The following is a 27,976-nucleotide window of genomic DNA, read 5'->3' as shown; positions in this document are numbered from 1 at the left end:
TTACAAGTAATATATAACAACGATTTAACAGATTATGTTTAACGTATGAAACAAGATTTCTGGAAGTAATTAATGCACTTACATATAATTAATTGATGGATTGAATAATTTGAAATATAAACATATTCAACTAAAACTGCCACGCAGAAAACAATATCACAAGTTTATAAGTAGACATTTACATCATATTTATAATGATACGACATAGGCACATAGCTAAAAAAAAACAACTAATAATAATGCAGTTTGTAATCGTTTTATAAAATGTAAAGCGACCCTTTACGAAAAGTTAGCCACAACTTATAATACATAGAGACTTTATGATATAATACAAAATAAAAACAACAAAACCTCGTAACATGAAAAACCCGTCATATGTCAAAAGTATAATAAATATTAAAAAGATCAACAGAAAAAAGTCGGTTCGGTTAGGAGACAATTACGTGTAGATATATTATAATAAAACTTTTTGGCGCCTTTACATCTATTTTTAGGTTCGTTAGTACCAAGGTAGTCCGCAAGATGGCGGTCTTTGTTATTGAGTCGAACAATACCGTAGCTACAGGCTTCAATTCAACAAGCTCAGTCTTATTAAATATCGAGATTTAAGTGCTGGGAAGAAGCCGTGTTGAAGAAACGAACAGATGGACGGACGCCTGTCCTAGTAGCTACGGCATGTACGTAAGAAAAAATATTAAAAATTGCTTATTTACCTTACTAGTACTGTTCCATTACACGTACACGTTTATCGCTTATTCTACTATTTGGTTACTATCGTCGCACAAAATGCATTATCGATTACAAATACGTATAACGTTAACCTGTTCCTATTCGTTTATTTACAGATCTTTCTAAATATTTACAGCATTTACAAAATAAAATATCTAATCGTTTAATTGCACATTTATGAAAACGTAACATGCGTATTTTGACTAATATCTCTGTGGAATTCACCATTTATGTTGGTATCATACCAGGCTAATATAATATTATCATATAGACACATATACTAATAATTTTGGACTAGTAAGTATATGGCGTAGCTGAAAGACTCGCTTATCAGATCCAGTAACTCATTTTGCAGAATTGGCCTACATCCTCAGTACATTTTTCTCAGTCACAATGCTTTGACGCAAAGTTCCAAGGGAAAAAAGTAAGATGATTAATTATTCAATATGTCTGAAAATAATCTAATATATATAATAGAAGAAAATCTAATAATTCGTCATAGTAACGATAAATTTTAAATTTTGTTATTGCCTCTGGCTATAAAACTTTATAACATTTTTTAGATACAACATAAATCACATTGACCAATTTTCATTTTTCTAACACGTAACATTTTTAAAATTTACGATATACATAATATTATTATAAGAATCGTGGATATGAATAATTAGCGTAAATAAAGTAAATTTAATATTATTCTTTTAGCCCCGTTAGGCTTTAATAAAATAGCATTTAGTATTTTTAAGACTGTAAGCCTCAATATAAATGATAATTGTGCGAATGATAATCACATTTAAATTATATATATATTTGATCAGCCCAATATATCTAAAATTAGAGTTGCATTTAATATTGCATCGCCATTATGGATTATTTATGTTAAGAATGTAAAATTATAAGAAGTATTAACATAGGGGAATATCAAAGAGAACATTTACCTTTCTTTACTTTTACATGAGGGTACATTCGTACTAAAGTTTCATAACTATGCATAAGCGTCAAGTAAATATTTAGCATTTTTTATGCAGTATCATTTCCAATGACAATTATTGTAGTCGAATCATGCAACCTACAATCTACCATAAACTAAAACAGCTGTCCGTCTGAAAAATAAAATTTCCAATAAACTTTTACTGATCGCATTTTTATACCTATATTGACTAAATTATTGCAACATCGAGAAGCCTTTACTTATTATAATTACACAATACCAAACAATTCAGTCTACGCCACCGATAACTATCATAACTGAAGACCAATTGACCATTATTCACTATGTGCGTTTATCTTGTATGGTTCATATTGAATATCATTAATGATTTACTAGTTCGTTTCGTAGGCCGTTCGAATTTGGTAAAACTAGTTGTTAAAACTATTAATACTTCGCTTTGGCACTATACATTTGGTATGCGCTCAATAAAGGAATGAGCTGATCACAATAAACTTAAGTACTAAACAATATTTATATTTAACAGTAGGTCTACGTAGGCCTTATTATAGCTGGATATCGTGGAGTACTCCATCGTCATTCTCCAATAAAAAAGGCCTAATTATAGGTGTATCATCTCGGAAGCTTTGGGTATTGAAATGGACTGGTTGTGGAAATTTAAGCGATATTGTGATGTGTATTCCATATACCTTTATCTATAAACCTTTATTCAGTACAATTCTATATCGCGAGATAGCAAACTGAGACTTGTGATCCGTAACAAACCGTTTACAATTTAACGCCATATTTTCAAGCGTTAGTTTACAATCTGACGCCCGTAATTTTGTCAACTGTCTAAATTAGCAGGCCGATATGTGACGTCATAAATTTACAGACGCTTGTATTATGCCGAGAGTTTACTTTTCCCAAATGTCTGTCAGGTGCAGGTTGCGAGTCGACGGCAGTGATGTATAAAATAATTTTAAAAATTGTATTTAAGAGCAATATGCAAAAACATTTTTGGTTTACTATTACAAATACATAATACATAATAATTTTGTGTTTTGTGTTTTAACTACACACAAGAGTGTGGTGATAGACATTATTATAACACAAGAAATATAAATAAATTGAAATGCCTCTTTTCCGGCGTAGTAATGAAAAATCATTTATGGGACAAGGTATACGCTTTTTACAATAGAATTTCTCATATACATGTATACTATGTAGAATATGTACATATAAATGTTTAGAGTTAAACAGAGTTTCTTGCCGGCTCTTCCCTGTAGAAACTGCTTTCCAAACTAGTGGTAAAAGTTAAAACTATGTTGTGACGAGTCAAAAGTACCTCTATATAAAAGTCTATTTGAATAAATAAATGATTGAGTATGAGTTTGCAAATTAGTATTAAATAAGTAGTAGTAATCAGCGCCTTCCATCGAATCCTTTTCACAGTTTAACAGTTTCATTTCGATATCTTATAATATACCAAAAGAGTAACCAGATGTTACGGATCGCAATTATTCCACAGTTTACAATCTCGCGAGATAGATTATAATCTAACAGTTTTTACAATTTTACGGTGATATAAGTGAACTTTGATTCTGGGTTACAATATGCATTTCACATACATTTTCGTCAATTTTCTTTCCGCCAAAACCGGGACTTCTCTAGACTTCTCTAGAGACTATTGAGATACCCTTCTACGCTTATTTGTTGACCATTATGCTAATGGGGCGCTAATATAATATGTAAACCTAAATTTTAATAATAACTAACAAAATTATATCAAATTCCCAGATATTTAATACGATGCCATCTAGTTTTAAAACTAGGCAAGTAACTCGTATGGGACTAGAACACTGATAAATATACATATAAATTTCTCTCTTAAATACATAAATGCACTATGATAATATATTAACCCAATCGCTAGGCAAATAAATTCAAAGCATACAAACGAAAGTACTGTTCAGATACCTTTTGTTAACAATGTCGCTGATCAAAATGCTATCCGTCATTTCGAGTAAGTGTGTAAATAGATTTCATGAATATGCTCGTTATCAATTTAAACACTGTGTTATGTCATTTCTACACGATCCTGAGAGCTAGCTGACGACTCTGTTTCCATAGTTACACCACATGGTAACACATAGTTCTAAATACCACTTGAACACTCATCAAAACGTTTTTATCCAGAATAATATAAGAAAATATTGCGTTATTTATTGCGACATAACTCTACAACGCTAACACCTATATTTTGGAAGAAAATTATAAATATTTACAAAAACGTTTAAAATATATTATTATCTACATAATTCATTATCTTTGGCTATAAAATCTGAGACACCTCCAATCACGACTTTGGTTGTCAAATATCCTTTGCGGGAAACGAGTCATTATAGTCGAACCGATGTTCCTCCTAAATGACAGTGTTCCTTACAAAGGTATGAATTCTTAAAAGGTTACAGACGACAAATTTAATTTTTTTTTTTTCGTTTTTTCAATCACAATAAAATTTCATATTCAAAACGTTTCTAAGTCACGTCATACGTAGTCTCCGTTGAACCGGTGTTTGCAATCTTATGGACAATTAAATTTATACAAAGCGAAAGCGTCGTATAAAACACAATTCAATGAGATTCTTCAGATCAGTGAATGTATGATACCAGATGATTCAGCGTCACACGTGTAGGTCCTGGGTTTCAGTTTCTGAGGTTCAGATTGGACCCAGTTATCTGAAACATATACATTTTTTATGTAAAATCAGCTGTAAATAAAAAATTATAACAGCGGGGTGGTATTTCCCGGGAAATTAGAGAATACCATACATTAGAGGCTTTTATGGGGTATGAATCGGGTTGCCACCTTTCTTTTAATCCTGTTAATACTGTTACAACAAATGATTACATTAAAACTGATTAGCTACTTAGCTATTTTTAGAAATCACATTTTTGCAAAATGCGATTTAACAGAAGCTACCTACATTCTGACTATCATGGATGAATTTCCTTAGCAAAATTAAAAATTTATAAAAACAAAAACCGGTATTGCAATGTTTGCTTAAATAAGCTATTATTATATATCGAAACACATAGTGCACATTTATACCCGATGGGCTAACCGCAGTACCTGCAAACTTACGATCCTCGCGCCACGGAACCGGTGGCAACCGTACATTACAAGTTTAGCCTCACCTATTCCTATCAGACATTCATGGCATAATATATAGGGTTTGGTGGTACGGCCATTGGCGAAGTAGCACTTGGAGCATTTACCGCGGAGGGCGCGCCTTCCGGGGCGGTGCGCGCGCGCGACGGCGACCCCGGCGCCGGCTGGTACAGCGGCGGCGCCACCTGCACACGCATATCTTTCATTTCTACCTCTGTTTACTTGCTTCTATCTATTTTGAATATTTTAAGTTAAATTTAATTAGATTTATTCTTCCTTTTTTATTTTTGAATTAACAAATTGGAGACTGTAATGAGTCAAACGCGATCCAAGTCTATACTACGAACGATGTCCATCAGACGCACAGGTGCAGTAGACGTGCGGCGTGTTGTGTTATGTTTTTAATAAATGTCAAAATCAGTTAGCATTAATTTTTCAAATAATTCAATATAATACACGATCGTTACATTGATGCTGATGATGTTCATGATTGGTAATTGACTTTAACGAAACGAAAATTGGTAGTTTAGACTTCAATAAGTCACGAACAGTTATCTAAATCAAAAAACGTTCTTCCCTAAATATTTTTTAAAAGTAATGATAAGCGGAATGTACTCGCTATCGATATACATTAGGATGATTTCAGTATGTCTTTATGAAAAGTCCGACGACATGTGACACATACCAATCCGCTCCAAGTCTATATGAACACTGCAACTATATAAACATATATGAACTCCAAAAGAAGTTATTCCCCTGCAGATGTGGTGAATATAGTAATCAAATATTATAAGAATAGAAATAATAATTAACAACAATGACAATAAATACACACATCCATAAGTAGATAATACTACAATGAACATTTTAATAACACACTTTTTGGAAATAATGATTGTCTATTGGAAATAATGGTTATATTTTACTATAATATTAGCTATACAAAAATTTAATTATACATGGAAAATAATTTTTTCGACAACTGTCTAGATCAAAAATGTTATTCAGATTGATATGAGTGCATTCTATGTTTTAAAGTATGTAAAACGTGGCCCGATGTTTGCATCGAGGACCAAACAGAACGCCATCTAGGCGAACCGTAGTAAAGTGCATCTAGGATATAGTTTGCAAGGACTGAAGGCTCGTGCTAGCTCCGCTGAATATTTTCTCTCTCAGTCAATATAGATGACGTTAGTTGCACCAGTAAATATATTGGGGAGGTGGTGGGTGGTGCTATAAATAGTGGGCTATAAATACGACCACGTGCTCGGAAAGTTAGTGCGCCGTCGCAACACGTGGTCAAAAGTTTTGTAGAGTGTATTGAACTTTACGCTAATAGTAAAGTTTTAAAGTTTGTAAAACATCGCGGAAAAAATTATTTTTGAATTGTAATGTTATTTTTGTCTATTTTATGAGCAGAGTAGTCGAAATGTGATGGGAATTGATAAGTTTTGAGCGTTTTACAAACTTTCGCGCGATCTTTCTTACGATGTTTACGAAATTGTATGATTTGTTTTTTATTGAAAAATTAACACATTTTTAGCCAAGTTGGGTATAAATTCGAATTATTTGGACATTGAAGCTATTTTAATGAAGATAATGTGTTTTTTGATAATATGGTAGGAATATAATCAGTATTGTAGAGTGCATTTTAAACTTTATCACTGTGATTTTTTTACAACAATCGTGCAATTTGTTAATAGAAATACATAAAATATTAGTAAACAGAAAAAGTTTTAAAGTAGTTGTGTGCGTAAATGTGAGGTGCGGACAAATTGTTATCAATAGCAGTTTGTAAATTACTTTTAAAATTAATTATTCATTATATTTTATAGACTACACATGAAGTTTTCATGATTATTTATGAGCAAAAAAAATATTTATGAAAATGAGATCGCCAAAATAAAAATCATCAAAAAGAAAAAAACGACAATACCAAATATAATAATTCATAAAAAAGGTATCGCATATTATGGTCTCACCTTCTCGGAGTAGCAAATCATATGCTTTCCACCACCCGGCTGAGGAGCTGGCACTGTCCTGTATCTAGCTGGAGCAGGGCAGAGAGTCTGAAATATTGTAAGGTCATTTTTGAAAATTCCATATACATTTTCTATTGGGAAAATATTTATATTTTATACAATTTCATGCATTGCATCATAATAAGAAGAGGCGCTTGAACTTCTCCTGAGATTCAGTTTATACCAGTTCAGGGTATTTAATAAATACTCAAAAATTGTGTAATGAATACATAAAATAAGTTATGTGTTAATATTAACGTTTGCACGTAAGTCGTAATGGGTTGGAATGATGAGGAAAGTTACTTAGTTGTTTATTTAAGGCTGAAACGAATGGACGAGATTTTTGAAAATTCTACGAACCGAACGTGTTTTAGTCACAATGTTTGCATTTGTAGAGCTTAACTCCTGTAAAAGATACGAAGTTTTATTTTCTTGTAATAGGTTTAATACATACATTAACGTTAAAGTAGATAGATAAGCGCAGTTTCTTACTACTGTTAAAGCATACATGTCATCTTAAAACTCCTCCCAATCTTTTTTAATGAAAAATTCTAAGTATCGGTAAATCGCTTAATATTAATAAAGATGAAGAGTTTGTTTGTTTGTTAGATAATCTCAGGAAGAACTGCTACGATTTAAAAAAATTTTTTTCAGTGTTGGATAGCCCATTTATTGCGGAAGGTATAGACTATAGGCTATATATGTATCACGGAAGAAGCCGGGGCGGACCGCTAGTACTTAATATATTGGTTTACAAGTGTACCTAAAAAGCTAAATTTGTATGTATGCCGTGAACTTTTACGCTATTAATATCCATATTCCAAATTCTTTACATAAAATGTTTCAAACTTAAAATACCTCAGATTAAGGATTTTATTGAGGTCGGGAAAAATAATAAAGTTAACTAGCTAGGGAAAAGTCCTAATGTCGCAACGTTTTAAGAAGTGCGACAGTTATATTCAGCAGATCGTATCCAAAAGGAAAATTCTGACGACTTTCTTACAATAAGTGGTGAGAAAGTTTGCTTTTTCTTGACATTCCTTACATGCGAAATGCTAGTTCAAACAAAATACATTTACACTTGCAAAAACTATACTAAACTAAAGGATGCTTTATTTGAATAAAAAATGCTATCTAAAAACGCAATACATCTTAAGGAAGTATCCTCACCTGTAATTGCAGTGGGTGCGTGTAATGTGCTCGCTGGGGCTGCGGCGCCGTCGGCTGTGGCGTGCTGGCGCCGCTTCGACTCTGCTGCTGGTAGTATGATTGCATACGACCATCTACATCACGAAAATATTCTAAATGGCAAAAACGGTAGTTTCCTAATCGAAAGTGTTACTAATATTATAAATGCGAAAGTTTGTGAGCATGTAAATGTGTATGTTTATTACTCTTTCACGCAAAAACTACTGAACCGATTGCAATGAAATTTGGTACGTAGATAGCTGGATTACTGGAATAATACATAAGCAATCTTTATCCCGATATTCCTACGGGATATGGACTAACGCGAGTGAAACCGCGGGGCGAAGCTAGTAGCTAGTTAAGTGAAGAAGTTAATACTGATTATTCAGAAAAATCAGGAAATGCTTGACGTACGAATCGTAAAAACGCATCTGTTAGAGAACCTTTCATCGTATTATATGATTGAGTATTTATAAGGCGGCTTCGTATATGGCCCTACGAATTTATGTCATCAAAGACGTACAATAAAGCCTGAAATACTAATTGCTTCAAGGTAGTGAAAATTAAATGCACTTTTTGCCATTTCACAAAGAACTCTTCAAAGGTTTCACTTAACTAACTAATAAAGGTACATAACTTGCTACGTAATTATTGTATAATTATATTTATACAGCAAGCTTTAAGCTATATAGCGAATATAATATTTTATAATAGAATGCAAGGAAAACTAAAATTAGTTATAATATAAAAATAAATAAGGATTATTAAAAAAAAAAAAACTAAAGCGCCTTAAAATTGACAGAATTAGACTATGTACGCAGAAATCACCAGCTTTCAATTAAAAAAGGATAATCAAACTCGATTTTATCTAGTCGAAATTGCTGAAGAATCAAACACAATAATACAGTCGAATTGGGAACCTGCTACATTTCTTTAAGTTGCTTGAAAATATAAGTATAAATATAATTGGTTGAAAATTTAATTAAAACGAAACCTCATACACGTATATAGCCATCAGTTTATTATTTTCAATAGCTTAATCAATCTGCACTTTTTTAGGTCAGGTCGAGTGTATTCGATGATTTTCATATATAAGTGTTATGATTTCAATGGATATTTATCCAATAGAAAACATAAGTTATTGGTGAGTATATTTAAAATTAAGAATCTAAAATTAGAATCAGAGCTAATAAAAAATCAATTTAATTATTCTCTTTAAGTAAGTCAAATATTTGTAAATAACATTTCTTTTAAATATAGTACCTTTTTTTTGGAATGTGTTGTGTGTGTGTGTTGCCGGCCTTTGACATAGAAAAACGCTCTTTTGGTAAATGTCTCTAAAATGGTACTCCATGAGGAATTTGGTTCCAGTACAAGTGAACGGACCAACGAAGTATCAAAAATCACTCACAGTCATTAGCCGTCCAGTGCTGGTTATACTCCTGCTGGTAGTGATAGTGGGTGCTATAAGGCACATACAGCAGCTGGTGATGACTCCGAATCGGCGGCGGAGACTCTGGCCTGCGACACCGAGACCTCACCGGCGAAGTCTGTTCCGAACTCGTTTGCGAACTATAAAGTTCTTGACTACTATCCGAACAACTGAAAGAATCCCGAAAACAAAAGTTAGCTAACTGCTTTATAACGACCGGTGGAAAATTCACCGCACACAAAGCCGCGATGGTGCGCTATTGAGCGGAAATTCCCGTGATATTCGAAGGAAATTTATTGGACGCGAGCTAAATGCGTTCAACGCGATGTCAGTAATTAACGCTTTAGATAGGTACAATGTAACTTTAGAATTGTTATTGAGCTAGTTTTCGCAACTTACGCTATATGTGTGGTGCATTTTCATTTGGTTTATCGGATTTTATTTAAAATCTCGCTTTATATTCGTTTTGGTATGTTTCATTCGCGAATATAATAAATAAATTCCCTTTTAGACACTGTTAAATATGTATAAATAGAATGTATAATTTTAGAATGGTGAATTTTTTTTCGCCTGTATTAGATACATTTAGATCGCTGGCAATACCCACATATATGAAGAATAACTTACCCAATGTTTGCATAGAGAGAACAATTTCTGTACATATTTTCTTGTTGCTGCCGTTGTTGTTGATAGTGTGTGTATGTGGCCATGTTTTGAGCGTGTGCGTAACAGGCGTCTGTGTGTTGTTGTGGGACTGGCGTAGTGCTGCATTGTCGCGCCGTGACGTAATCTGAAGATTTCGCCGACCTGAAAGGAATGAAATGTGAGACATCTACACGAGTTATGACTGTGTTTTTTGAGCAGTTACCGTAAACTATTGTTATAATAACACGTAAAGTACCCTATTACTTACATACGAAGATATCTTTATGTATAAACCTTGAAGTTTTCATAAAAATCAAGACTTAAAAGTCAAGAATATTTCGTAACTGAAGCAAGAACTGCATTTATTTAATATCTGTCTGGGTGTATCTGTCGTGTCTTAAACAAGTTTTACATTGGAAGTATATTTAGAAAAATTAATTTTGAAAGTACGTTCCCTTGGGAGAGGGGATGGAAGACAAAGTGTATACTTAGTTCTAATCCATTAAGGCCAATTATTTATTTAAAGAAGCAGCATTCAACGTCATCCTTTTAATCGTTAGAACTTACAGATAGTACTGTGGATGGATACTAAATACCGAAGTATTACATGCATTTAGTTTGAAACCCAGAACATACAGGATCCTTTGAACGAACAGCTTATCGTAAGCGCATTTATCTTATAGGCCTAATGGACATTGGAACGGTAAGCCTGTCAGTCTGTAGCATTTCCCTTCGAAATACTGATATAACTGAAAGCAGAAATAGATGGGACTTATAACGAACCACATATAGGCTATTGTTCCATCCATGCAAAAAGAAAGCTAGCTTATAAATTATTTTCTTATTAAGAGTAAGCAACAACACTGCGTTCGGCAGATTTTACGAAAAGTGCTTGGTATAACTTCAGACAAGATTTGCGAAATATTGCCTTCTTTGACAGTTTTTGGCGGCAAATTTTACGTGAAAGTTGCGATACATATATTACATCAAAAATACATTTTTATATCAAATTACAGTCAGAAGCCTGAAATGTCCGAATATAAGATTTGGTGAGTGAATATTCGAACTATTTAGGTTAAATAAGTTTGCCAGGCTCTTGTTAAACAATCATTTTAATAAAGATAGATAAAATTAGTAAAATATTTCAATATATTCCATCACGTCATACAACACCTAACGAGTAATTGACAAGAAAAACGGCACACAACCGCCCGGCGTCCTTGAAACCCGACCGACGAACAATCGCTTAGCTACAATGTCATATTTATAAGCATCTTCTATTAAACAATACGTCCATTATTTTTATCGTCTCAAACCTCCTTTCATCGTTGAGAAGAATAAAGATGAAAGAAACGTTTGCTGTTCACGTTCAGTTAGGTATAATGAATATATACTGCACTGGAGTTAAACACACTATAATTCAATTAGCATAGATACGTTAACGTAATTACGGTAAACTAAGAATATGACGATGTTTTAAATTAATTTCCGTACATTAATTAATTCATACGCTAAGTTCATGAAAATATCACACTTACTACCTAGCTCCTCAGAACTTTTCATTAATGTCATTAGCGAAGTACAAGATATTGCTCTAATTCTGATAGCAACTTCTTATACGAAATGTCTGGTTTAAAAAGTAAGTAATAAACGTAACTTCTAACTCGCTTTTAAAGATATATATTTTTTGAACCGTTTTATCGAATTAATTGGAGACAACGACCTACGCATTTAAACTGTCTAGACGCTTCACATCACACGATTATCGTACTTGCTTGTAGCACCTTTATTGTCTATTGTATATTTTGTCATAAACTTTCTTTTACTTATTAGTATAATGAAAAATGATGAAAAAAATCTTTATTTTTTATACATTGCGTTTGTTATATTTTAGTGATTTATACAGATTCGGGTTGATTTTCAAAATAAAGGCAAATTATAACGAATTAAAAATTAAATGAAACTTAAAAACAAACACTCATTTTGTAGTCTGAGCCACATTGAATTTGAAATTAACTTATAAAGTATTTTACTATTTAATCTATCAATTATGACATTTCAAACTGGTTATCTAATATGGCCATAAAAATAAAAAATAAAACGTATACACCTATATAATAAAAATAAAAATAAAATTAATTTTTAGTTTTATAGCATTGAAATGCTTTATAAATGAGAAATTTTGAAAGAATTGAAAAAATTTTTGAAAAAATCCTGCCTCGTGATCAAATTTTTTCTATTCTTTCAAAATTTCTCATTTAAAAATAAAATATTACAAATATACTGTTATGTTTTATGTGTTATGTTAAAGTCCTCTCACACATTCAACTTTTATAGTGTATCGTATGTTTATTGAAAAAATGTCATTTGCTTATCCACGGAAAAAGATTCATTCAACATTAAAAATTAAATAAAGAGAATTTTAAAAGTGTTAAACCAATTATCAATATTGCCACACTCATTATTATTAATCACACGTATTTATTTAACAAATATTGAACGAGCGGGGTAAATTTCCGCGAAAACATAAACATTTTCAGGAAACTCCGAGGGCATACCTAACCGGTTTACTTAATTGGAATTAAACGGCTGTATTGTAAACAACTTTCATTCATAGAAAACGTTTCAATAAATAAAATATCGGCAGATGTTTGTTCACTTTACTTCGCTTACAATTTTGAAATATTCGCGTATTTAAGGTATTTTCATAGAGCTTCACGTAAGCTTGGGATTGATATGTGTAAATAAATAATACAAGGTATTGCACTCTCGACTAATGGATTACTTCAGTTAGTTGCTTCAAAACTGGCTTTTCTATTTTGTCCTGTCTGTACCTAAGTCTACTTCCATATGCGTCGGCCTAACGTTACATTTAATTGAATTTCTTTCTATTTCATCATCAGGATTTTAATGTTTTAGAAGGAAAATGTTCTGTTGCAAGCTCGACACAATCTGTGGCGAGCTGGCTCTATACTAACTCTCTAAGTATTTGTCACTTTTACATTCCAGTTGCATATCGGAATTATTATTACAATAGCTTTTGCCCGCGGCATCGCATGCGTTAAATTCGGAGTAGTTGTTATTAATTATTATACATATAACCTTCCTCTTGAATCACTCTATCTATTAGAAAAGCCGCATCATAATCCGTTGTGTAGTTTTAAAGATTTAAGCATTCGTAGGGACATAGGGATAGAGAAAGCGCCTTTGTTTTATACTATGTACCTAGTGATTCTTAAAATACGCTCCTCTGAGTTGTCAAACTCAAATAAAAGCTATTATATAAATCCGGTCGAAAGGAGAACGAATTGAAAATTATTTTACCTTCACAAAATCTTATTCCATCTCATTTATTTATTTCATACAAAAGTAACGTGAGAATGACGGTAGATTTTTTATTAAGAACCAGAATAAGTAATGCCGTTGTACTTCTCAAGTGCAAGTAATTTTATTCCATGGTATCGGGGTGTGTCCTATTTAAAATGGAACAATCCACATTCATTTTACTACGAAGATATTATCAAAACACCTGCTACAAAATGTTTGCGTTTAATCCATTCATCAGAAATGAAACTGTCTGATTCAAAGTGTACAAATTCGAGTACTTTATAATATGCAAAGCAAAGTTTTCTGTATACCTACTACTTAAATTTAAAATTTAAACTATTGCATGATAATGATAAAAGCAAGCAAACATGTACATAATTGCAGTTGCTTCATAATAGCAAAAAGCTTAAAACTAGTTAGAGTATACTCAATGGAGATTGATATGGGACACAGGTTTACAACATATTTCAGGTTACATGGATCGGTGCACTTGTTAAGCGTTTAGTAATTGATTAAATACAGCGCCCAGTTGGAACGTTGGAGTGTACTCTTGGCTTAAAGTTTGTTAGCCGGTACACAGATTGTTCGGTCTACATGTAACTTTATATCGGCTAGCTATTATTACTATCAGTTTATAGGTATTATTCAGGTAACCTAATTGTTTCATGATAGCCGCTTGACTTAATATTGTTATGATAAATCAAATTAAACTGATACTATGAATGTGAAAGTGTGTTTTTTTGGATGTTTGTCCGTCAATCACGCTGAAACCACTGAAAGGATTTTTATGAAATATGATATACTGACAGAGTATGAGCTGACTTGGGTGATAGGATACTTTTTATGCCTATTAAATGCTCCCTCGGGTCAAAATAGGAATCTTGACATCCGGGCGAAGCAGGGCGAGCGTATATAGCATATATAAATAATTTTTAAAATCGGTTGACTCGTTCTGGACTCAAATAGTTACAAACAAAATTTAGTATGGAGATATAAATACTTTTTCGCAATTCCACTAGTACCCCACTTCTATTTTTTACTTTGTACTTTCGCGAGGTTGATACAAAATGTGCCATTTTTTGTGACTACTTCTATCGAGGCTCTTCAGCTCGGTTACGGAAGGTTTCACACGCGGCTTGACTCTGATTACGTATTTGACAGCGCCACTGCGGATGTTCAGTTTTACAAAAGATGTATGCCGTAAAAAAATGGGTTCATCGTGAAATAAAGAGACTATATATTTTTAAATTGAGCTCTGTATTTAAATGTCTCTATTTTCGACACCACTCGGAACACTAATTGCAATATACGAATAACTTAAAATGGTGGTAGTTATTCGTCCGTAGCGAGTAAAAAATTATTATGTGTATGTGTGTATGCGTCAAATACATGGAAGTGAGAGCAATTTTTATTTGCATCTTTTTTTTAATATTGGCATTCTACACTTGCTATAGACTATTATAGTATATGATTTAAATGCCTGCCATGAACAACTGCATTAAAAAAAAATAGAGAAGTGTATTTTTGTGCTTCAGGATACTAATTTGGTGGTGTGTTGGAATCATAATGCTACAAAATGCTACGTATATTTTAATGGTTAAAAAACACACGGCTATCATTCAGATTTTTTTTGCCAAATTATTCTTAGACCTGCTTATTTAATAGATATTTATTTATTTAGTGCAATCAATAAATTTTTATAACACGCGATATATAGCACAAAGATAGAGAGATATGAAGCACAAAGATAGAGAGATATATATCACAAAGATAGAGAGATATGAAGCACAAAGACAGAGAGATATATATCACAAAGATAGAGAGATATGAAGCACAAAGATAGAGAGATATATATCACAAAGATAGAGAGATATATATCACAAAGATAGAGAGATATGAAGCACAAAGATAGAGAGATATATATCACAAAGATAGAGAGATATGAAGCACAAAAATAGAGAGATATATATCACAAAGATAGAGAGATATGTAGCACAAAGATCCATTGTGTTACCTTTCCAGAGTTCAAATATTTTCCTTTTGGCCATGGACAGGGTTTGTTGTAGACGGGCTGATCCCTTTCAGTCATAGTTAACTGTATCTGTTCATAGCCCGGTGCACAATCATTCGACTCACCAAGAATTTATAGAAAAGAGTTGATGAATTCAAAAATTAAAATGCCTGACGACTTTGACTCTTTACATACTTTCATGCTATAATAGTAATTCGGTTAACTTGGGTTATCTTTTTCATAAAGAGAATATATAATCATTAATATTAATCTAAGAATGGCATATTATTATATAAACGGCACATTATAAAAGTAAAGGACTTCGCTGTGATTAATTAAAAGTAACATTTTATTATTAATTCTCATTCGTTGTTTCACATGTTTATAATAGCAAAAATTATTTAAGCGACTATGATCATTTTCCACTAGTACATAGCTCCATTATTCTTGTTTATTATAAGCTATTTTTAGTCTTTACTTCGACGCGACATGTCAAGGATAATATGTTTTAGTTGGCTTAACACTGCCAGCAGCCGTCGAATTTTGTTATGTTCAAACATTTATGGACTTTATAACAATATTTGCATAATTTTATACCGATCGATAAAACAGCTGATGATATTTTACGTTTACTAATATTAAATCAGTTGCATTGATAGAAACTTTATATATGTTTATATATAACTTATTAAACAGTGAAAAATTTATAATTCTATAAATGAGATATACATATATATATATATATATATATATATATATATATATATATATATATATATATATATATATATATATATATATATATATATCTCATTTATAGAATTATAAGTTTTTCACTATATATATATTTTGAACCAGCTGATCCGGCGTACTTCCTTAGATATTTTTACAATATTGTTCATTTTCGCTTTGCCACATTTTTCTCACAATATTTTTCAACGCTATTTCGAAGAGAGAGCTCGAGGAATCCAACGAATAATAAAACTATTCTTGGTAATTTAAATATGAATATATACCGGCGAAGTCGGGCGGACTGCTAGTGAAAAAAAAGCTGTCTTCTTGAAGGAACTGAACTTGGTACTTTTTAATAATACGTAAAATGCTGTTACATATTCAATTATTTTTCATGGACATACTGCACCTAATCATATCTATAAAATCAAGCATACATTATTGTTACAATTTAAAACTTACCAATTGGTATTAACACTGGCCCGGCTCTGCGGGCGCGAGTTAAGGTTCGCCTCCGAGTAGTACGGCCACGCGTAGTTCGCGCTCGTGGTCCGCTGGCAAGCGTGTGCCGGCATCTGCATTGGTGTCGAGCTGGGCGTTGGTTGTAACTCGCTCTGCATCTGCTGTAGTATGTCGTCTGAGGCTCCCAGCTGCTGTTTCACAGCGATTCCGCGGACCGCTGGACGCCGGTGGAATCCTAGCGAAATGTGGACAATTAACTGTAGAAAAATATTCTACCTCAACTTGTACGTTACTTTATTCGGGCCCATTGAAACGTCCTAGCCTACCTATATAAATACATAAATATTTAAATAACTTCAAAACGAATCTTTGAAGATATTATAGTTACTAATATAGTAAATTTAATGAAATTTAATCCAAACTAAAAAATAATAAGCAATTGATAACGTTTTTTCATAGAAAATTATTGCAAGAACCGGTCATATCATGGCCAAAAGAGTTCTCATTTTATAATTAGATAGAATTATATCCGCAGGTACTTTGACAGAAGAAAAGACATCCATTCCATCTATTAAAATGTTCAGTTTAAACAAAGACTTCTGTTCTGAGAAATCTTGTCTCATCTAGAGCTAGAACAGAAAAACAACAAAGAGTCGCTTCTAAAGGACGATTAGTGCCACCCTGAAGTTAATTATCTAGTTGACTCAGAGAGAGCTGAAACGTAAATTATTCGATTGGCCTTTTCTCCGACCACTTTTCCTGCGACTCGTGATGATACACATTTCCTGCTTAGAAGAAAACTAAGAGAGTGTGTCTGAGCCGCGGTGCCAAGGACTCTGTATGTCTGTATGTATGTATGTTGATCACCCACAATGATGTAATCCATCCGCATTACTTCATTGCGGGTGATCAATTATGTTCGGACGTATTGTATGTCGAAGAAGATTGAACGTGAAGTATTCGATCGGTGTTATGTTACACGATACGTGTTGCATAATGATAATTATTCCGATATGAATTATTATATTGGCATTTTTATAAAGATGTAACAGTATATTCTCTATCGTATTGTCGTATTGTGAAACGCGTCATGGTTTTATTGCTCAGAGACGGTCCAGAAATGAGGATAGATTGGAAAAGCCTTTGTGTGTTCAGCATGGAATTCCGTACGTGTCTATAAAAATACAATGATAAAAGCCTAAGGCTTAATAACCAAAGAATAAATAATTCACATCGTGGATCTAACCGGATATTCCTACGTTTTGTTCCTTCTGTCTTTAATAAAAATACTAACTATAATTTATTGATTAAATGAATAATTACAATTTAAACTCACTGAAAGTACAAGTGTATAAAAAATATGATTTGTATGCTTCAACAAAAAGTCATTTTAGTTTAGATTAGGCCATCTTGTGGCATTCATTAGTGAAGTGTAAAGTAATATCGCTAAATTATGTAGTTTTGTATTGCAACAAAAAAGATACATTCAATATTCATCACAATCAACCTATATATATGTTAAAGGTCATAATCCACCACGCCGGTCAAATACGGGTGGGAGTCTGGTCAAATTTTAAATTTTAATTTATTTAATGTATCAGCAATACTATATGACGCGGCTGGCTTTCTAAGAATCAGTAAACAATAACAATGGCATAGTTTATTTAATATAATATAACAGTAACAGTTTAACAATTAATTAACTAGTGTCATTTATTTAATCTTTTTTTATATATTAGATAAATCCGTCCAACACGAGCGATGTATCTGGGTATATCGCCTTACAGCGATTTACCCCACAATAAAAACTTACCATAGTCATCATGTTCATCATCACTACTGCCAGGCTGCGACTCCTGGCCGTATCGCTGCCGCAGCCTTTCAGTTCGCGGCGCCGATGCTCTAGCAAACGCTGCTAAACTATCGTCGTCTGTAGCGCCTAGTGGCATCAAATTTAAATTTTAAAAATACATTTTTAGTTTGTTTAAATAGTACGTACATTTTTTAAGTTACTTGCTCACCCGACCGACACTCGACAGACGTCCAGTCTTTACGCGAAGTGTCAAACGCGTGAAATTTAAGCAGACTTTTTATATTATTATTTATTTTTTATTATAGGCGTATTTTTTTATAAGATCCATCAGATCATCAAAAGAAACTCGACAAAAACCAATCAGTGAACGGGTCGATTAAAGAGTCACGCGTGATCTCGTTTCCAACATTAAATTAATTCAAACGACGGGGTTGATCATTTATAGCTTATTTTTTTATATAAGAGAGAAAAATTTGCCTTCAAAATTAAATAGAAAGCGAACGCCGACAGCTACGTTATTGTGAAAAGTATTTATTTACATCAAAAGTTGGTTATTATCTTCTTTTGATAATAAATAATCATAACATTCTTTTCTTAAATTTGAACAGAATATTGAAAAGGTTTTATTCCGAATTCGTTTGAAATTCTCTATCATAATTATTCAGTCAGGCACGTATAATCATTGCAATAAAAAAATTATAGTTGTAGTTGTTTATATCTAAACAGAGTTGATCGAAGCATTAATCACTTTCAATAATTGCTTTACGGTAATGCGAAATTGGATCGAATTATACAATAACAGTCGAGTAGACCGTGTATTATAGATATTCTATGGAACATCAATTGAACCGATTATCCTATGGATTGCATACAATAATTGATACGATAGTTTAAGTGTTTCATTACGTGTGCTGTAAATGTGTTTCAGTAAATTAATTAATAATTTTATAAGCAAATATTTATTGCTTACAGCTTCGCCTGACTAGTCAAAATAAATGTTTATAATACAAACCTATATACCCATTTTATCTCCTTAGGGGTAAAATTTACTAAAATCCTTTTTTAGCGGACGCCTACGATCAGTCAACCAGTTTGGTCTCTGCGTTTAATACATCAGTCAGTTAGTCACCCTTGCGTATAAAATGTTGTGTATGCTTAAGTAGAGACTGGTTTTTTAGAAAATCTTTTAAACATTTACTAAAAGCAGAATGGTACAAGTCTAAAAGAATTAACATTTAACATTATTATAATCACTACCCGCATTTATGTTCAAATTCCACCTTGAAACATTCGCGGTGTAATTAAAAAATAAAGCTTACAAAGGAAATATTAAATCAGTTGATGTAGCTGCATAGCTTGAACGAATAAATCTAGTTTTAAATGAATTCTCGCTCGTTCCGGGACGTCTAGTATTTACCGCACATTATGAACGATTTTCTTGGGTTTAAACTTCGATACATAGCGTGATTTTTAAACTAAATATAGAAAAGCGAATAGGTATATGCTTTTGTTGAGAATTAGCAATCACACTATCACATTAATATTATAAATGTGAAAATTTGATTGTTTGGATGTTTGTCCGTCAATCACGCTGAAACTATTGAAAAGATTTTGATGAAATTTGGTATACAGACAGGTATATATACAGGTATGCGCTGACTTGGGTGATGGGATACTTTTTATCCCCATTAAATGCTCCTTGTGATAAAAAAGGAATCTTGATATCCGGGCGGAGCCGGGACGACCTTCTGGTTTATTATAAAAGAACAAAATAAAGATCGGATGCCTGCTGGATGGATGCCGATCTCAGCTGATAAAACTACAAAAAGTTTATAATATTCAGTAACGTTCAGTAGTATAACTGCACATTAATTGAGAAAGTTTCAATATAACCCATAGAAACAAATATTCGTACCATGAATATAGTGCAATATTAATATTTGAATAATGAAATACTGTTTTACACTAGTCTACTTTATGTATTATATATACTTAAACATACAAAAGATTTTCTCTTTTTTTTAGCTACATTTTTTCCTTGCCAGCGCACTGGATAAATTTTATACAGCCAAATTTCAGATTAATGATTTCTATAGAGCGCAACAAAATCTTTCTAATGAATCAAACAACTTCGCCTTCGAAATCGAACGAAAAACCTTCTAGAATTTGCTACGCTTTAATTGCAAATTTCTACTAACAGGGTTACTATTATTGGAGACAAATCCAATGATCCTATTACAAATAATTATGACAGTGCTATATAACTATCAAGCTATTATTGAAGTTAGTTTCAATCGGAATTAGATCGGTAAATATAGGTATGAAATTGAATGCCGATTGTTGATGCAATGTTGGGATAATTTTATCTATCAGTCTACACGATTTCGGTAAATTTCTGTAATATTATAGACTGTGTTTTCGTAGAGCTATTGGCAAACACAAGCTTTGTCAGTTCAGTTTGCACTTTCACTATAATGTTCTATGTAAATTCGCTTTACGGAACAAATGGACGAGTGGTAAGTCAAGCAGCGCCGTTTTCGTTTAAGAAATTCCACAGTCCTAACCAATAATAATAATAATAAAAATCATCTTTATTTAGTTCTCACAACATTAGTACATAACAAAAACTTAAAAATACAGATAAGAGAAAGGATAACGTTGTGAGAGACTGGTGCCTGAAGTAGACTACATAGAAGTCTGAGGTACAGGTCACCAGCCCCCCGCGCGGATATCACACAAATAGAGGGTAACAAAAGTTTAGGTGTCTACTAGTTTGGAGAAAAGTGATCTTATTATTACAAGAAACAAAAACAAGAAACAAAAACAGAGAAACTAACTCTTTGCTTTAACGACATTTGGAATAATTATTTGTGAATGTAAAAAAAAGCTCTCTTTTTATTTATCAAACATTTTCATTGTTCGTTATTTAAAAGGGATTATCTATTTCTAAGAATCGTTTTAATACGAGTAGATATTTAAAGCGTGAGATATTTTAGTAATTGAAATGAAATCTCCCTCCAAGCTGAAAACATTTGTCTCCAGTTGGGTTTAATACACGCATTATACGGTCTTTGTCCGTATAAGTCGAGACAATTCTAACATCGCGATACAAAACAATGAACGTGAAGAATAACAACAATTTGTCTTTCCTCTTACCCGTTTTCATCTTGTCCACGCTATTTAAAATAGAGCAAAATTCGCTGAAATATAAATACTCTATGTAATATTTCATATAGTACCATAATGTGATATGAATCGTTATCAAGCCTTTCGTACGCCTACTCATAACCACGCGCTTTGTAAACAAGTACACGTATACCTAAATACAAAAACAGACATAATTTAATATCATTATTGATACAAGAAACATAACCGAAGAGTACTTCAAAGAGCTTTATTTACTCAAGCGAATTGTATACATTCATTAGAGCAAACATTGGTACATGATATTGTTTGAAAAATAATAAATTGTAATTTTTTTTGAATCGTTAACGTATTATGAATACGGTTTATACGAACAAATGAGGAGGAGAAGTTGGACATTTTGTCTAAAATCTAAACTGGAATATTGTATAAGTACTAATTATATTAAACAAAATTAGATTTTCTCACCTGGTGTTCCAGCAACGACATCAGGTGCTGGCGCGTCATTAGTCTCATGTATGTCCAACTCAGTATTGGACGCTGTGTTACCCCCAGGAGGCACGTAGTAGAAGCCCTCGTGGTGAGCGTTGCCCACACACGCCGTGAGAGGCGCCAGCGTGGATAGGAACTGCCGGCGAGGCTCTGCTCGGGGCTGGGGGCAAACTTTACTGGTCAGAGTATTATGGCCTACGCAAAAAAAAAGTGGAGGAGTGAATTTGTAAATATTCAAGGGCGATGGTAGCACTTACACGGCGACTTACCAGTTGTTTTGCCGATATTGGCATAAAAAACAAATGGATAGATTTAAGACGAACAGCATTTGGTATGATTACTGCATATGATAAGAGAGCGAAGTTAAACTGGTCGTTCTGCCATAAAAAAGGATGATAAGAGCAATAATTCATTCAATTAATAATGAAAGAGTACGTTACATTTAATTACTTTGAAACGAATAATTACAACGATCACGAACCAACCTTATGTGGTTCTTGATGTACATCGCCCAAATCGGGCGGCCGCCGCGTCGGCACCGGCGCTGACAGCGTAGACGACGACGAACTAGACGACCCGCTCCCGAACGCTTTCTCGTTGCTCTTGTCGACTCCATTAAACGATTTGTCACTCGACTTGTCGCTGTTCGAGAACTTGTCCACGCTCGCCCCGGCGGGGGAGGAGCGCTGTTCCTCAGGCTCGTCCTCTACGTCACACGTGAGCAAGCGAATTCGCTCAGCCAGTGACGCCCCTTCTTGCTGTATTGAAAAGTTCAATAGATCACTTTAAGGATTTTCAATTGTGCACAAAGCTGTGTCTGGTTATGTATTTGAAAATTAATAATTTAACTGGCGAACCGATGGTGAGGTTTCCTTATGCAGAAAGTTAATACAAAACGTATGGATAAAAATCTTCGTATTTTTTCCTTAAACGCACGTGTACGTGTGGTTTCAGGAAAATAAAAAAGTTAAACTACTCTGATCAAACTTCTATTGCTAACTCGTGTAGGTACTTAGAAAAGGAGCAACTTAGAAAACTTTTAATACTATATTTGAACGACATATACTATGTACCTTATAATAAGTTTGTTGTATATATTAATACTAATGGGTAAAATCCATATTAAAATATGATACCGTACCTAAATATTGTTTTTTGCTTAAAGGCACATTTTGCCTAGCATTTGGCTCTAGGAAGATCACAGAGCATCTATATTATGGATTCTTTTTAAATCGATCGATCTAATTTTATCAAATCTGCACAAGTTCGGAATTTAAAAATAAAATAACATTTTGCCTCGTAACAAGTAAAAACGTCAAGGGAATTCGTGATCGACATTTATTGTGTTGATAAAAATAAAGTTGAAAATTGCGGGGAAAGCTTTTAAAGAATTTTGATAAATATCATTGAAAAATGGAGCTCCAAACTATTGTTTGTGATGCTATTTTATTTTTCATTCTCCACTTGCGTCGTCTCAATTGCATTAAATATTCAAAAATGAACGTTTTCGCTGTGGCGACATCATCCACCGTATTTTTCAACTGTTTTATGTTTTATGTTTTATGGGATTCAGATTTAAAAATGTGAGTAGTTTTAGTTATGTATCTGTAGTGATTGTAAATCCGAAAACTTATAAGACTTTCAATTTTCCGAGCCAAAAAGCAAAGCACAGAATACAAAGTTTACTAGTATAAAGTTTAATTGTTCCCTTCACATGCATCGCTGCCAGGTATTACGTCTGTAACTCGTTAAACCACCTTTACCCTTTTCATTTGAGTGAAATTTCTCAAGCCCCTGAGGAATGATAATTTAAAATAGTGAGCAAAGTTTTCCCTGTAAAATGCTGGAATATTTCTCTGTAAATTGAATAACCCTCTATCGTCTTCAACGCCTTAAGGCGACTTATGTTATTTAGAAATAAAAATAAACTCGCATGTTACCAGTAGCGATATATCACGAACAAAATATGTTCACTTTAATTTGTGAAAAACGGGTCAATTTTAAAGCATGAATTCGTTGAGAATTAATAATTTATTTTGTGGAATATGTTTGGTTTTCATGATTGCGGTCGTGTCATGTATTGCAGGAGAATACCCATTAAATAGCTCACACCGGGGAAGTACCACACCCCCACAGAAGACCGGCGTGAAATAGCATGCTGTGTTTCGTTCGGTGAGTGGGGGAGCCGGAGGCCCATATCTCTTTCCTTACCCTTCCCATTCCTTTCCTTTATTCCTCTAATCTATCCTTTCCTAATCCCTTTCCAATTTGAAGTCGGCAATCCATTTGGAGAGGCGTAAGGTCTGCAAATGACGTTACGCCTCCCAAATGTTCATGGGCGGTACAAAAAAAACACATAAACTATTGATATGTACAGAAACCATTACTAGCGCTAAAATCTATTCAAAATATAATATGAATAACGATACGATACTCGGTACAACTAGCAAAATCAATTATATTTTATTTATTATGTTTATTGATTTCCTTTATTTGCCGGTATCATCATCATCATCATCATCAGCCTATATATTGTTCCCCACGGCTGGGACACAGGCCTCCTATGAGGCCTCCTATAATAATGGCCAAGTGCGGGTTGGCAGATGTCGCATGTCGTCAAATTTTTTATTCTTCGACATGCCGGTTTCCTAACGATGTTTTCCTTCACCGTTTTAAGCAGTGGTGATGATGATTATCTACATGTGCAGATAAATTGAAAAATCAATTTATTTCCTGCACGCTCGTCTCGAATCCCGAATTATCGATTTTGAAGTCCGAGGTTCTCATCACTGAGCCACCACTGCTCTTTTTAACTAAATTTGTCGGTATAGTAACGTTTAATTGTAATGGGATTATTTTAACTTGTACAATAATTAAATGAAGCTTTCAGCTTTGTACAACTCAGGAATTTTTTATTGTGGAAACTGGTCAGTCCCCAAAATGTTTTATAAACACATCTAACGATGTTAAAAAAATAATTACAACAATTTTCTAAAATCCTCGAAAAAACTCTCTGTTTAAATATAACATCACTTTCCGAATATTTTAATCATCCATTTCACGATAACTATAAAATAAAATGTGCAACATTTTCCGATACTAATGCTAGAGCTTACTCGTATACTTCCTTTAGTATATTATTGAAAGATCGTGAACGATTTCCCTTTGAACCTGGATAAAGTTTAGAAATCGTATTGTAGGGCTATCACCATGGATTTCCTGCACAAAGAAAGCTTCGATACTCGATAACATATTTCCGAGATTCAACGATATATTTAGGTAAAGCTTTCGTTTTAGTTATGATATGAAATAAGTACGATTTGGCTTATAGAAAAAATATACTTATGACAGTATACATTAAATTAAGGATTAACTATTATTTCAGATAATTTATTACACGGTAATCTGAAATATGAAAAGCCGAAATTTTTAATAAATAAGAAATGATAGAAATTTTAACTATCGTCATGTATTTGTTTTTATTGAGAGGTTTCGATTTGGTAGTCCAAAAAATACCCCTGAATAAGTGTCGCTAAAGTGTAAAAAAGACTCACAAATGTAAATATAAAAAAAAAAATTAATAGCAACAAACGCCTACGTGTATTATTGGAATCGGTTTATATAACAATTATTCAGCGAGTAATCCGCTTATTTACAGTTACCGATCGCACCTTTCACTCTCGATTTCTGTTGGAAAATGAATTTGCTCGCAATTGAACAAGTTTATGCGAGTAAAACGAGATATTTTTTGCGATGAATGCTTACAAAAGTATAAATACTATACGAGCTCCTTGTGGTGAATACAATCACTTAATGTGTAATGTAATGCTCATTTTGTTTATATCTATATATGATATTAAAATCAGACAATCAGACTAAAAATCAGATGTAGGGAATCTGATTTTCTGATCCTCTCCAGACAATAATAAATAAAACGAAAAAGAATTAGCGAAATCGAGAAAGAGATTCATTCTTATACAATAAAATGTAAAAGAAAGATATAGCATCGCAATTGCAAACAACTGTAAATAAAATCAAATAAAAAATAACAACACTTTCTTATTTTCCAGTGATACAGGTTTGAATTTCAGACGTAACAATAGAACTTGAAAAGTTGTACCTAGTACTTTACAGTGTTAGTTAAAGTTTGTCTTTAAATACGATCAAATACGTAGTTCTTTTATAGCCCCATAGCGCAATGTTGACAATTATTCCGCAAAACTTCCCGTCGTAATAGAAATATTTATTTTTAAACGCTAATAATGTTTAAAAGGATTATATAATAAAACATAAGTATGCCATATTCATTTACTATATTAAATATAATTAATAACCTATTAATAATTTTAATCCATTTTATCATTGAAATATTGAAAAGTAAACATAAAATATTTATTTAGCACCTCACCAAGAGGACATGTTCCGCTAGCTAGGTTGGTAATTGTTAATCTGAATAGATTTTCATCACGTCCAACTTTAAGACTGAAACTAATAACGAACGTCAGTGCTTTCGCAAGTTTGTTTAGGGTGTTTGAGATTAAGTCCAAACATTTGACCTTTCAACATTTGAAATGATTTTATTTTAACAGGATTTTAAAACTAAACCGTTTTAGCCATATTCATATTTGAGTGAAACGTGTTTATGCACGCGATGAATGGGTATTGTATTTCATAATGAGTTTTAATAAATGTAAAGTGAAGTCCCGTGTCCCCTAGTGGGGTATGGGGCAGATGATGTACATCCGTTTCACTGATCGATTTTCTTTAGGGACAAGTAGGTGATCAGCCTTCTGTGTCCTGCCAGACCGAGACATTTTTTTTTTGTGCGTCCCCACCGGGAATCGAACCCAGGACCCCTCGGTTCTACGCTCACGCGTTAACCACTGTGCCAAGGAGGCGGTCTTTAATAAATGTACAGGAGATTTATTTGATAAGCTCAAGGAAATTTAACTAGCCATAGTGGCTTCGATTTCAATTTTTTACTCAACGACAAGCGTTTCACTTCCCTATACCAACATATAATTAATTATGAATTTTGGCACATTTGTTATTAATTGCCACGGATTCTATTATGACGTCCTACCGACTATTGAATATTAAAAAGAAAGATTTCCTTACAGCCTGTCGGTCAATAACTGTAAAATTTGGAACGAACGCGTACTCCGACTTAGTCGAAATTTAATATCAATCCGTTGGGAAGGTTGTAAAAGCAACACTAAAACCATAAACTTTTAGTAATGTTGTAAAGTAAATGAATTTTCTTTATTGCACTTCGCAAAGACGAAATCCGTTTTATGATATTTATGACTGAAACATTTAATTAGTACTAGTAAGTTAAATTAATGTTACGATACGGTTGCACAAGCCTGTTGTAGAGTGTATGTTAAGAACAAAACTTAATAATAAATATGACATAGACTTGCTTTTATGTGCTCATCCAATTAACGGAATGACGCTGAAGGTCGTGGTGAAGCATATGAATGTCAAAGTCTTCTGTTGGCAAATGTAACTACATTCGCAACGTGAAACTGTATTTCGTTGACGTAACTGCGATAATCTGTCGTGTACCATTACCAACGCTATTAATATACTCATTTGACATGTTACGTAATTTGAATTATATTAAAATTTCTATTACCGGAATGATTCAAGTACTGAGAAACGTTGTGCTGACAAAGTTGAATAGAAATTTCTAAATTAACATATGAGTGGCCAGCGGTCTAGATTCTGGATTGAAGATATATTTTGCTTCGATAGAAATAAACAGACGGCTCCGACCTTTCGACTTTATACAAATAAATGTATTCAAATGAATTCTAGTTTGACCCAGAATCGCTCGCTGTCACTAATTTCACACAGATTATTACTAAACGAATAC

At 33.0% G+C, this 27,976-nt stretch overlaps 1 protein-coding gene across 2 annotated transcripts in view; it reads right to left on the bottom strand.

Moving 5' to 3' along the window:
• Window positions 1-3,309: 3,309 nt before the first annotated feature.
• LOC119835579 overlaps window positions 3,310-27,976 on the bottom strand; it is a 77,968-nt gene continuing 53,301 nt past the window's right edge. Inside the window, exons 8-17 of one of the 2 annotated variants that reach the window (XM_038360488.1) lie at window positions 22,584-22,856; window positions 22,075-22,258; window positions 18,463-18,588; window positions 16,650-16,884; window positions 10,100-10,279; window positions 9,452-9,642; window positions 8,023-8,135; window positions 6,814-6,900; window positions 4,858-5,016; window positions 3,310-4,398 (exon numbers count right to left, since the gene is read on the bottom strand). In XM_038360488.1, coding sequence (XP_038216416.1) covers window positions 4,867-5,016; window positions 6,814-6,900; window positions 8,023-8,135; window positions 9,452-9,642; window positions 10,100-10,279; window positions 16,650-16,884; window positions 18,463-18,588; window positions 22,075-22,258; window positions 22,584-22,856 — 1,539 coding nt within the window. In that variant the 3' untranslated portion in view covers window positions 3,310-4,398; window positions 4,858-4,866. The remainder of the gene's footprint in view (window positions 4,399-4,857; window positions 5,017-6,813; window positions 6,901-8,022; window positions 8,136-9,451; window positions 9,643-10,099; window positions 10,280-16,649; window positions 16,885-18,462; window positions 18,589-22,074; window positions 22,259-22,583; window positions 22,857-27,976) is intronic. The other variant, XM_038360489.1, reaches the window with a different exon arrangement.

Source organism: Zerene cesonia, chromosome Z (genome assembly GCF_012273895.1).
Source record: "Zerene cesonia ecotype Mississippi chromosome Z, Zerene_cesonia_1.1, whole genome shotgun sequence".
NCBI classification, from domain to species: Eukaryota; Metazoa; Arthropoda; class Insecta; order Lepidoptera; family Pieridae; genus Zerene; species Zerene cesonia.
This window is presented reverse-complemented; position numbering and strand designations above follow the sequence as displayed.